This window comes from Schistocerca cancellata, chromosome 5 (assembly GCF_023864275.1).
Source record: "Schistocerca cancellata isolate TAMUIC-IGC-003103 chromosome 5, iqSchCanc2.1, whole genome shotgun sequence".
Taxonomy (NCBI): Eukaryota; Metazoa; Arthropoda; class Insecta; order Orthoptera; family Acrididae; genus Schistocerca; species Schistocerca cancellata.
The window spans coordinates 633,327,876-633,340,384 of NC_064630.1; the positions used below are offsets into that span (position 1 = coordinate 633,327,876).

A 12,509-nucleotide genomic window follows, 5' to 3' on the forward strand; every position below is an offset into this window, starting at 1 on the left:
CACACAAAACTTAGTACCCTCCTAATTATAATATCTATGAGTCACTACTGGAATCATCCAACTCATGCAAATACTTGGGCATAACACTAAGTAAGGATATGAATATAATGGACATTGCTTACAAATGACTTCCAACCCATGGGAGAGTGTCACAGAGATATTGAAGGAACTGAACTGGAAGACTCTTGAAGACAAGATGTACACTGTGCCGGGAAAATTTATTAATGAAGCTTTATGAAGCAGCTTAAAATGAGTACTCTGGGAATATACTAAGACCGCAATGTATTGCTCACATAGGGATTGTGATGACAAGATTAGAATTTGGTCAAAAATTCAACAATGGAGAACGCACGATGAGCTGGAGCATTGTCATGGTGTAGCACCCAACTCTGTCTTTCCACAATGCAGGCCTTTTCTTCCACACCTTTTCGCACAAACACTCGAGGGCACATTTATAGTATTCCTGGTTAATTTTCTATCCTCCAGGAGTAATTCATGATGCACAATACTGGTAGAATCGAAAAAAAAATCACCAACACTGTCTTCACCTTCAACTGACTTTGCTATGCTTTTTTTGGTTGTGGTGACTGTGGAGTCTTCCACTGCGGAGATTGCACTTTGGTTTCAGGATCATATTCATATACCCACAATTCGTCACCTGTAATTACACTATTTAACAAATCTGGGTCATTTTTAGTCCAATTAATCAGTTTTCAGCACACTTCAAGTCAGTATTGTCTCTGGTCACTTGACAACACTTCTGGAATGAATTTTGCGGGCACTCAACCCATGATCAGATCTTTAGTTAAAATTGACTGAACTGCATAGAAATTTAAATTAAGTTCATCAGCCATCTCCCTAACTGTAAGTCTACGATCAGAGCGTGGCTAAGCCGCAAACTTTCACAACATTTTCATTCGTTTTAGAGGTAGTAGGACAGCCGGACCGTGGTTCATTTTCTAATGATTCACAGCCATTTTTCAATCTGCTGAAACAGACAACAACATTTGACTGGCTCATACAATTATCTCCAAAAGCTGTCTTTAATAGTTCGTAAGTCTCAGAAGCTGATTTCCTGGTTTTAAAACAAAATTTCACACAAACTCATTGCTCTGTTTTTACGTCCATTTTCATGCAAACAGAATCCAGCAACAAGCCCTAACAGACCTGCACTCAACCAGCTGCCACAACAAACTGAACAATGGAAACGCAGTTTCCTGTCAGAGGGCGTTCAAGGACAAGGCAATGACTCACTCCCTACCCTCCATGTACCTACCCACCAAACCTGTAACCAGTAGCAGATCCATTCTTAAAACTTTCCAATCACACCTAGTAGGACTTGACAATTTGAGGTTAGTGTCTGAAGCTTTTCAAGTTTTTGATAAAATGGAGAAACAGTATCAAGTCAATGCACGCAGTTGTAGTAATGCTGATTCCCAATGCCATCTAATGACATACTGTGCCTTAAAAGGACTGAAAGCTGTAAAGAAACTTCCATTATAACAGCAAGAATTGCTTACTTGATGGAGAGGGAACCTGCAGTAAAGAGACCCACCATTGGCTGACCGTGCCTGGCTGTTGGGCACGGCCACTCGGCGATAGGGTTACCAGTCACTGAGAGAGGTAGTTGCATAGCTACCATGGACCAACACAAGGATTTTTCTTGGATTAGAAAAAAATGCTAATTGCTTAGGCGAAATTTTTGCACCTTACCCAAAGCGACACCAAAATAGAAATAAGCATTTCTAATAGAATGAAATATGCTCTATTGACCGGTATGAATGTAACATGATAGATGTTCAGTTTGAGACAACTTTGAACATAAGTATAATCTGGTTCATTCACTTTTTTAGCAAATTTACAGGATGGTAACACAGTAATTAAACACACAAGCTAGGTCTTAAACTGTGAAATATTTAACAGCCAAACAGACAGTAGCTTGGCAAAGGCCAGGTCCATAGCGCCCTTGCCTCTCTACTTATGCCTTGCTAAAATATGGAGCAAATTTGTCCTGGCTGATCTGTTGCCCTCTTTGAACTGAGATAAAGCAAAAAGTATAGCTTTCTGAACTTTACTTGCATCATTTATGTGTTGAACACAAGAAGTTGTACCACTACACTAAGAAGCAAGGGGGCTAGTCTTTTAGATTAGGAACTGTGGCACGACAAACTTGATGATTTCTTCATGACTTCTCAGTCTCTGAAAAAGTGGTCTTCACAAAAATGGCTCTAGAAGATCAACCAAGTTACAGGTGAACCTGAAACTTTGCAGAAGTTCAAGCAGGTCCCTCAGGTACAGACTATGTAAATGTCATCAAAACTGAAAAGGATCGAGCTGGGTGCTCTAGGTCACTTGACATGGAATGACCCACCTAAAAGCAGTTGTAATACAAGAAAGTCGGGCACAAAGAAACTCCAGGTGGAATGAAAGAATTGCACATGCAGTCTCTTCAAAATCCAAAAACAGAATGGAACATAATACAGACAAATGAAAACAACTAAGCAGAGCAGCAAGGAAAACTACAGCACTGGCTAAGAAGATGGCTTGGAAAAAGTTCACAATAGAAGAGAATTCTAAGCATGACAAGAACGTATTACACTACATATTAGAAAACAGGGAGACACGATAAGAAAATACTTCAAAATTCATCAACAACGAAAGAAAACCTGTGCGGAAGGAAGAAGTAGGTTTGGAAGTATGGAAAGAACACTACTGAATTAAGGACAGGATGAAACAAACATACATGATGAGATAGAGGAAGGCAAAACTAATAAAAGAGTACACAGAAAGAGAAGATCTGCAGATGTTGGATGCAGAGAAAGCTTTATTAGAAATGGAAAATGGCATAACTGAAGAGCCAACATCACAGTAAAAATAAGCAAAGCGGTATCACCTATCAGAATTCAGTGGCTCTATAGAATAATGAGGATAGTGTGGACATATGTCAAAATTTCTGATGATTTTACAAAGGCAATTATTGTACCTATTTAACAGAAACACAGAAGAGTACCATTATTATGCTGCTGCATGAAGTTTTATGAGAAAATAATTTTACAGAAAATCATGAATATGGTAGAACCACAAATAAGGAAGATCATTCGGCCTAAAGATGCCATATTTTCTGGCCATACAGATTACAGAAAACAAATGGAATTTGAGAAAGATATCATAGTTGTATTCATAAATTTAAAAAAACAGTTATGACACTCAGGTCGCCCTCCATTCAGAGGCTGTTGCACGCAGTGACTGTTATTGACTTGTAAATAATAGATTTCAGCTATCAGTCGCCCTGTAGCAGAGGTTTTGGGGGTGTGGCTTCCTCAAAAGTACAGCTCTTATGGGCACCACAAAGACTCTGGCATTTCAGCCTAAGGGTGTCCTACCAACTGGCGTACAATTTTTCATGTCCCACTGCTTACATCAAAAGGGAATCAACAGAGTTGCTGAAAATTCACTATAGAATCCCTGTCTCTGCATATCTCTATTATGCATTGATGAGCTGTAATCGACATTTAGTATTATTTTTTTGAAAGTGGTTTAGACAGGTTTTTTTGTTTGTTTGTTTGTTTCTGCAATTGCCTATTATATTCACTGCTGGAATAAGTTCGCAAATGTCTCACCAGAGTGCCCTAGATTACAATAACATAAGTACCATTACCTAGCGAGAGTTTCATGAATGATTACAGCAATAGTGTGCAAAATATGTCCCATTACTTAAGTTTCCTTGCCTGCTGACTGTGGGTGACTTTCGTTGTTTGCAAGTTTCTTTTTGTCAATGCATTAGTCATGAATTTGAGTTTTACTTTCTTGCGAACAGCAGCAGCATACCACATGCTCAGAAACAACACAATATGAATAAAGTGTGTAATTTATTAGGTAAAATTTTGGAACATGTGGTTACAATGAAAGTGAAGAAACTTGGCGCACCCATATTAGAAGTAAACATGAATCAAGAAGAAAAACACTGTAAATCCAGACAAGGATACACACTCAATTTTAACAGAGCACTGTACAATGCAGATGAATGGCTGTGTGTACTATATCACTTAAAGTACATATTTTTGTAATACACAATAGTAAATATGACAAATACGGTCTGTACACTTCCATGGCAATTGCTCATGTCAACCAATGACAGCACAAGATCCACGACATCATGGAAACATCACTGATTCGTCATATGAACTCATAAACATGGCAGTCTGAGTGCACAACACATTAAATGTCTGAAGTTTAGAAATTAAAATACCACAAACTATAAGCACGCAATGAAGCTAACATATACTGCATTAAAGGTCTCTTCAATACGTATCTTTTAGTACGATTTGTGGGATAAATAAGCTACCTATAGATTTTTCCTTGGAGTTAGCTTAATATGTTATTTAGTTGATGATTATGAAACAGGAAGAAGATGTAGTATGGGAACCTTCGGTAGAGTGTGATGTCCCCCCCCCCCCCCCTCCCCTACTGAAATCTTGGTTGTGGTGACAGACGGATCTGTAGGGTAGTCTGAGGTGTAGGTTAATTCCGATCGATGAATGTTGCAGCCTTCCTCAATATGGAAACCACGAGCCACAACTGGAATTGTGCTAAAATAGACAGCAAAAAACCAGAATGCTTTATAACGGACAGAGCAGATGAGCAAGGATGTGTGATCTCACCAGTGCTTTTTAATAGGGACAACAACATAAGAAAACTTCCTGGCAGATTAAAACTGTGTGCCCAACCGAGACTCGAACTCGGGACCTTTGCCTTTCGCGGGCAAGTGCTCTACCAACTGAGCTACCGAAGCACGACTCACGCCCGGTACTCACAGTTTTACTTCTGCCAGTACCTCGTCTCCTACCTTCCAAACTTTACAGAAGCTCTCCTGCGAGTTCGCAGGAGCGCTTCTGTAAAGTTTGGAAGGTAGGAGACGAGGTACTGGCAGAAGTAAAACTGTGAGTACCGGGCGTGAGTCGTGCTTCGGTAGCTCAGTTGGTAGAGCACTTGCCCGCGAAAGGCAAAGGTCCCGAGTTCGAGTCTCGGTTGGGCACACAGTTTTAATCTGCCAGGAAGTTTCATATCAGCGCACACTCCGCTGCAGAGTGAAAATCTCATTCTGGAAACATCCCCCAGGCTGTGGATAAGCCATGTCTCCGCAATATCCTTTCTTTCAGGAGTGTTAGTTCTGCAAGGTTCGCAGGAGAGCTTCTGTAAAGTTTGGAAGGTAGGAGATGAGGTACTGGCAGAAGTAAAACTGTGAGTACCGGGCGTGAGTCGTGCTTCGGTAGCTCAGTTGGTAGAGCACTTGCCCGCGAAAGGCAAAGGTCCCGAGTTCGAGTCTCGGTTGGGCACACAGTTTTAATCTGCCAGGAAGTTTCATATCAGCGCACACTCCGCTGCAGAGTGAAAATCTCATTCTGGAAACATCCCCCAGGCTGTGGATAAGCCATGTCTCCGCAATATCCTTTCTTTCAGGAGTGCTAGTTCTGCAAGGTCCGCAGGAGAGCTTCTGTAAAGTTTGGAAGGTAGGAGATGAGGTACTGGCAGAAGTAAAACTGTGAGTACTGGGCGTGAGTCGTGCTTCGGTAGCTCAGTTGGTAGAGCACTTGCCCGCGAAAGGCAAAGGTCCCGAGTTCCAGTCTCAGTCGGGCACACAGTTTTAATCTGCCAGGAAGTTTCATGTCAGCGCACACTCTGCTGCAGAGTGAAAATCTCATTCTGGATCATAAGAAAAGTTTGTAAAGAGCCAACAGAAGATGATGTGAAAATAATAGCATTAGCATATGATGTGATGATTTGGGAAGAAAATGAGCAGTAATTGGAAGAACAAATAAATACCCGGCAGAGAGTAATTGAAGAAATAGGCATAGAAATAAGCTTAAAAAATAGCAAACTACTGAAAATAGGTACAAAAATTTAAAAAATGAATGACATAAGCTGCAATGGAAAAATTATTAAAGAACTAGAAGTTTTCAAGTATCTAGGAAGCAAATTAACCAAAAAAGGAAACATCTAGGATAAAATTTCAAAGAGAACAGAAAATTGCTCAAATTTTATTAGTGAGTATTGCACGTAATTACAAATTGAAAAATACCTGCCAAAGCAAAGATCATGTTACAAAAGCCACATCATCTGCCAATTCTGACCTGTGGATCAGAATTTGGGCTTTGATAAAGAATGTTCTGAGCAGAATATAAGTTGCACTTTCTACAAGGAATCCGAGATAAGACAAGAAAGGATAGGATAATGAATGAAACAATATTAAACACCCTCCAGATCAAGCCCCTAAAAGAAACCAAGGAGAGTAATAGGCTTAAATAGTCTGACCACATTGGGACCAGAAAAGATATACAAGAAGAGCCCTAGAATAGACAGAATCCGGATGAAGACCAACTGCAAGACTATGAACATGATGAAAAGACCAGGTAAGGATGATTTTAACTGAAGAAGGCTGCAATGGGAGGACATGCTAAATGATAGATTGTAGGAGAAAAGAGAAGCTTGGGAGAGGTTCTGCGAACAGGCTGAATAAGCAGAAACGTTTCAGGAAGAAGAAGCTGGGCTCTCTGTTTTATGTATCAGGGAATACATTACCAAGTTCTATACATAATCATGGAACAAGAGCCAGTTTGGACTTAGGGCCTACATTTACCAAGGAAAAACAGACAAAAGATTCAAAACAGCATTTTCTGTTAGGAAATAAAATTGCATAACAAACTGTTCAATTAAGTTGAAAAAATTACCAAAACATGCTTGTTTAAACGGGCAGCTAAAATGTTCTTCATACACAATCCATACAAAGCTAAAACATTCTTCGTAAGTAGGCCTAATGCATACTACGTAACCACACTTAGACAATTCAGAACAGCTTGTCACCTTATAATAATGCAATGCTTTTATGAGAAAATAATGTGCCAAGATCTATAGTGCTTAATTGTACTGTCTTGTCATTTGCCTGAGTCCAACATCTCACCCATTATGGGATATGCAGGCTCAGTTTTTCAGATGGATTGAGGGGAGAACATGAAGACATCTATGGGAAATATCAGCACGTTTACAGGCCTGGAGCCAGTTTTGCAAACTGACCTGAATTAGTACAAGGGGCAAAGCAGCAAGCTCATGGTTCCAGAGTCACCAGCAAGCGTCTTTGATGTGTGCAGAGATGAAGAACAAAACTGTTTTTATATCAAAGACCATTATACTATACAGACCAACCAAAGGAGACAGTGCTGTTGTGAAGACCTGACCTCACATCCGGGAGGGTGGAGTGTGCTCTGTGCAGTCATACTGATCTAGGTTTTTCTAAACCATTTCAGGCAAATGCCGAGATGTTTCCTTTATCAAGGCCAAGGCCAACCACCTGTTCTGTCCTCATAAAGGATACCTGTGAACTCTGTATGTATATTTTTGAGCTACTTCTTTTCATTATATTACAGCAACAAATGCAATTCTATCATAGAATGAGGCCCATATGGATAAATAAATAAATGATTTCTTCACTTGTACAGTGTCCCACTACATGTTTAGATAGTTCTGCCACATGTTTGGCCACTACTCATGTCAGTTACTGATATTGTTTGCTATGAGTTGTAGGGACATTCCTTCTTTGTGTACTATCAGAAATTCATACACGCAAGGACATGTAGTTGCTTTACCCCTTGCCACTATAGGTTTGAGTTCTTTAGAAAGCAGTAACCTTCATTAGATTCAGTGCCACTTCTTTTAGAGTTTCTAGCATACTGAGTCATCCAGCAGCATGCTGATTTTCTATTAATTTCTGGAGGCACACAACAAGACTACTTTGAGGTTTTTAACTACTCATGGCAAGACACTGTTGCTTGGCAGCTTTCGGTCATTTCGATATGCTGACAAACCTGCCGACTTCCCACTTTGCTTGTTCCACTAAAGCTCTCATTTCCGCACACTTTTCTCAGAGCTGATGCAAAATCAAGACCTTTGTACAGCTCTTTCATAGCAACTCCATCTATCCCTGTCTAACTTATCTTCATCCTCTGGTCAGACAGATGTCCACTTATGTTAACCCTGTGGTGCATGAATTTCACTGCAGTGGGCAACTTTCAATTCTCTGACGTTTCCAGTCATGAGGCTGCAAATGCATGCAGGACACGACACCAATAAGGAGTGCCCACTGTAGTGAACTGTGTGCATTTGCAGCCTCAGGACTGATCGAAAATGCCAAAGAAGCAACCATTAACAGCTGTCCACTGTAGTGGACGCTATGCACCACAGGGTTAACAACCCTGCAGGCTGTCATAGTTTTTCTGGTGTCCTGTTTATGGAGTCTGCTGACAGCATATGAGCAGTAACCTACAGCAAAACAGAGTTAATCCAATGTAGGCACGATCACTTTAAAGGAATGTACACCTTACACTCACAGGGAGTGTAACAGCACAGCATGTATAAAGTTACTACATCATTTCTGCCTCACGAAAGGAGTTGGTAGAAGCTATTCTGTGTGCTGCTGATCAGCTGCACAAGGAACAGAACATTGTTGTGTACCTTTAAATAACAGAAAACCAGCACACTGCTGAACAGTCCAGCATGTTCTGCTATGTTTTGGAGACCAAAAGCGCATTTCCATAAAAAAACCTCCATAACATAATAATGACCAGCTACCCACATACATGTCAAAACTGTTATAGTTATTACAGCAGCTCTTCACGAACAGGTTATTATTAGCCTACCCCATTTTACGTTATAGCCCTATTCATGAACGTCGGCAGTTCACGCATATCGAGGCATGGACCAGCAACGCATTGTTGTTGGTTCCAAGCGACACTTGCGGCACATGGTTTGAATTTGAAGAAAGTGTGAATTGTGCAAATCTTGTCTCTTGCTTGCTCATGGAGCATTTGTCGCTTACCACCACCATCAGGAATGACAAATTGCAACAAATGGAATAAAAAAATCACTACATATCTGTGATACCCATATATTGTATAACAACGACGATAATTTAGTCTGAGTTGTATGTTCTTAGTGCCTTCCACTGGAACCAAAATTACACTCCATTGAGCTTTACCTTACGAACTAAATTTTTGGGTTCCACTCCCTTCCCAGTCATTATACCAGAGTGGATAAAAACTATGAGAGAATATGTGGCAGAAGGTTATGCATTTGACGCACCTTAAATCTTGTTTGTGATGACGGACTGATCTCTGCACACCCTGAGGTCTATGTTAGATTGGAAGGCGACAATTTGGTTGAGAAATGGCAACGAAAGTGAAAGCAGAAAATCTAGTTGTGGTAACAAACTGACCGGTAGCAAAGCATAATGTTTACGTGCGTGCCACATCGAAAAACACGGGGGGGGGGGGGGGGGGAGGCCCAATACGCGACTTTTACGAGTACCTTCATAAAGTAGTTATTGGATAGTAAAAAAAAAAAAAAAAAAAAAAAAAAAAAAAAAAAAAAAAAAAAAAAAAAAAGGAACTCACTGTAACTCAAATTTTATATGGTTTCAATAGGCCAGATACCTATGAAAAATCGGCCAAGTAAATAATAATATAACGGTATAACACAAAGCAATGTTACACACTGCATTTTCTCTCGTTCCTCCTCTTCTAACTCCTTCTTGCTCTTTGCTTCCTTCTTCTTTTCGTTTTTTTCTGATGCGTCAATTTTTGAATTCAAAATACCCGATGTGAAACTCCCAGAGCTATGATGATCTTCCTTTTGTACAGGTCTTTCACTAGAATGTTTCTTAAACTCTCCTGTATTACTAAGAATGTCTTCAAGTGCACTGGCCGCTCTGTTTATATTAGCGTCCTCTACTTCGTTGTCATCGGAATCCGAATGTACATTTTCGCTGTCACTTTCTCGCTTGATATCCAGAATATCGTCCTGTGCTTCAATCGTACTTTCAAGAATCTGTGATGGTGATTGTTTAACGTCCGCTGTTGGAGTGCATACTTCACTTATTTCTAGCTCACTCTCATTTGCCGAATCGTCTTTGGAAAATATACTTTCCATTTCCTTTCAAACGCAGCAACAACTTTACTGTTTACACATAACACCATTCATTTGGACAACACACACCCCACACTCCACAGCTGTATAGAACAATTCAGCAATCGATTGTCAGCTGTCAAAACGACTACTCAGCGATATTTAAACCCTTGCAAGTGAACCACTGCTACCATAACGAAAATTTAACAAACATGGCTTTGTAACGTAGCGAAGGATTCAGTCTGCCAAAAGGTACGTTGTCTTCAGCACAAAAAAGGAAGCACAATGCTGCATCTATAATTTTTGATCACTTACCCAGTGATATAAAATGTCTGACAGGCAGCAAAGAAAAATTCGAAAATAAACTGAAAAAAATTTCTCCTATTTGCTAGTTGAATTTCTGTTATTGTAATGTGTAAAAGTTGATAGAGAGGAATTAGCAACTCAGTCTGTAATTCAAAAAAAAGGAAAAGGAACATCTTCAGCTGACACTGAAATACTGACGTGGATTGTCTTTGAAGGATGTTTGGGGAGGAAGGTCAATAGTTTAAACAGCGATAGTGTAAGTAGTTCTGTGCCCAAAATGCTATATGAGCATAGATACGCAAATGCTTCGTTAGGGAGGTATTGGTATTGAAAGGAACATATAATTCAGTAAAACTGATGTGCACAACGCGAACGTGCACGCAATATAACTGTACCGTAACGTAATTTTCTTGTAAACAATGCACGGCTATGCACGGCTACATGCCATGTTTACGCTGTACAACGTACCACGTTTTATGGTCATGTGACGCACAGTAGTACAATCACCCGTTGTTTGCGCAGTTGTGCCGTGTAAGCTGCATTTTGTAGTGTACCGGCGACGGATCGGTTGGCTGCGTAATGTATGATGTCAATAGTGTTCATAGAAGCGCTGCTAACAGTGCCACGTGTCTACACTAGTCAGGAATATGCAGATATGGTGTACGTTTATGGCTTCTGCGCGGGAAGTGCTACCGCTGCAAGCGAAGAATACCACAGGCGCTTTCCGACTCGACAATTACCTGATCGCAGAGTGTTTACCTGCGTGCAACAGGCTGTCTTCCAAGTAAACATTTTTCGTCCGAGCGTGCACGTCAACCAACTTTGCAAGAACAGGAAGAAATTATCGCCAAGTGTTGGGTGAAGTCCCAGTACGAGCATATGAAGAATGTCCCTGTGTATGAATATCCCACAGACACATGTATGAGAAACATTACATGCAGAGACCTGTATCCATTTCACATACTGTGTGTCCAAAATCTCCTCGTTGGCGACAATGCCCAGCGACATCAGTTCTGTCGCTGGGTAATTGAGAATAGTCATTTGCTTCCATACATACTATTCACTGGCGAAGCCCATTTTTATCAACATGGAATAAACAACACACGCAATAATCATCGATGGTCACGGGAAAAAACACAAGCTTCAGTGGATAGCAATCTCTAAGTTCATTTTGCCATAAATGTTTGGTGCAGCATGATCGGGAACCTTTTGATAGGTCTATTTATTATCAATCAGCGATTAACGGGAGAGAGGTGCCTGCATTTTTTGGAAATTCATTTGCAAAACTATTGGAAGACGTTTCTTTAGCCAAGCGAACTGGAATGTACTTTCAATATGACGGTGCCCCTCCACATGTTACCTTGCATGTGAGGGACCATCTAACTGCACCTAACCTAATCGCTGGATTGGCCGTGGCGGTGCTATTAACTGACCTCCAATATCACCTGACCTTACACCTTTAGATTTCTGTTTATGGGTTTGGATGAAATCAGAGGTAAATACACGAGATGAACTGTTTCTCGTATCATGGATGGTGCTGAATTGATAAGGAACCAATCACAGGCAACTGAACAAGCAACACAACGTGTTATCGCTAGAGTGCAAAAGTGCATTGACGTTCATGGTGAGATATTCGAACCAGTTCTGTGAACTGTACAATATCTGTATGATAAGTGTTAAAGCCGTTTGTAAAAGATGTGATATGTCTTTTTCAACTGAATTCATGTAACATGCATGTTGTAATACGTTATGTACTTAATGCAAAATAAATAAACATTATGTAAAAATGTGTAACATAACTGTACTTCTCTGTAACATTGTTTTCAAGAAAGTCAGGTTACGATCTGGTTGTATTGCATAATGTTCATGTTGTGCACATCGATTTTACAGAATTTAAGTTTCTTCCCATACCCATATCTCCCTAACGAAGCATTTACAGTCCTGTGTTCACAAACATCTTTTGTTCAGATTATTTATACTGTCACTGTGTAAAATATTAAACTTTTCTCACTCGACACCCTGTAGAGTAGGGACTGTTTGTACAGGCAAGTGGTAACGATAATTTGACTTGCATCTTACCACACTGATGATAGCCATACTGTGATTGAAATCTAGCTAGATCTGCTATAAACAGATTATTCGCAATTTATTGCTCTATAATTCTCAGTTTAAATTTAAGTCTATAGCATGTTTGTACATTGCAATCTGATGTGACACTATGTGCTGATGTCCTTTTATTTATTTAGCAG

At 40.1% G+C, this 12,509-nt stretch overlaps 1 protein-coding gene across 1 annotated transcript in view; it reads right to left on the reverse strand.

The window, feature by feature from the left end:
• LOC126188091 (transcription initiation factor TFIID subunit 11-like) overlaps window positions 1-10,099 on the reverse strand; it is a 46,475-nt gene extending 36,376 nt beyond the window's left edge. The window contains exon 1 of the mRNA XM_049929550.1: window positions 9,545-10,099. Within this exon, the coding sequence (XP_049785507.1) occupies window positions 9,545-9,978 (434 nt within the window). The 5' untranslated portion in view covers window positions 9,979-10,099. The remainder of the gene's footprint in view (window positions 1-9,544) is intronic.
• Between the last annotated feature and the right edge of the window lie 2,410 nt (window positions 10,100-12,509).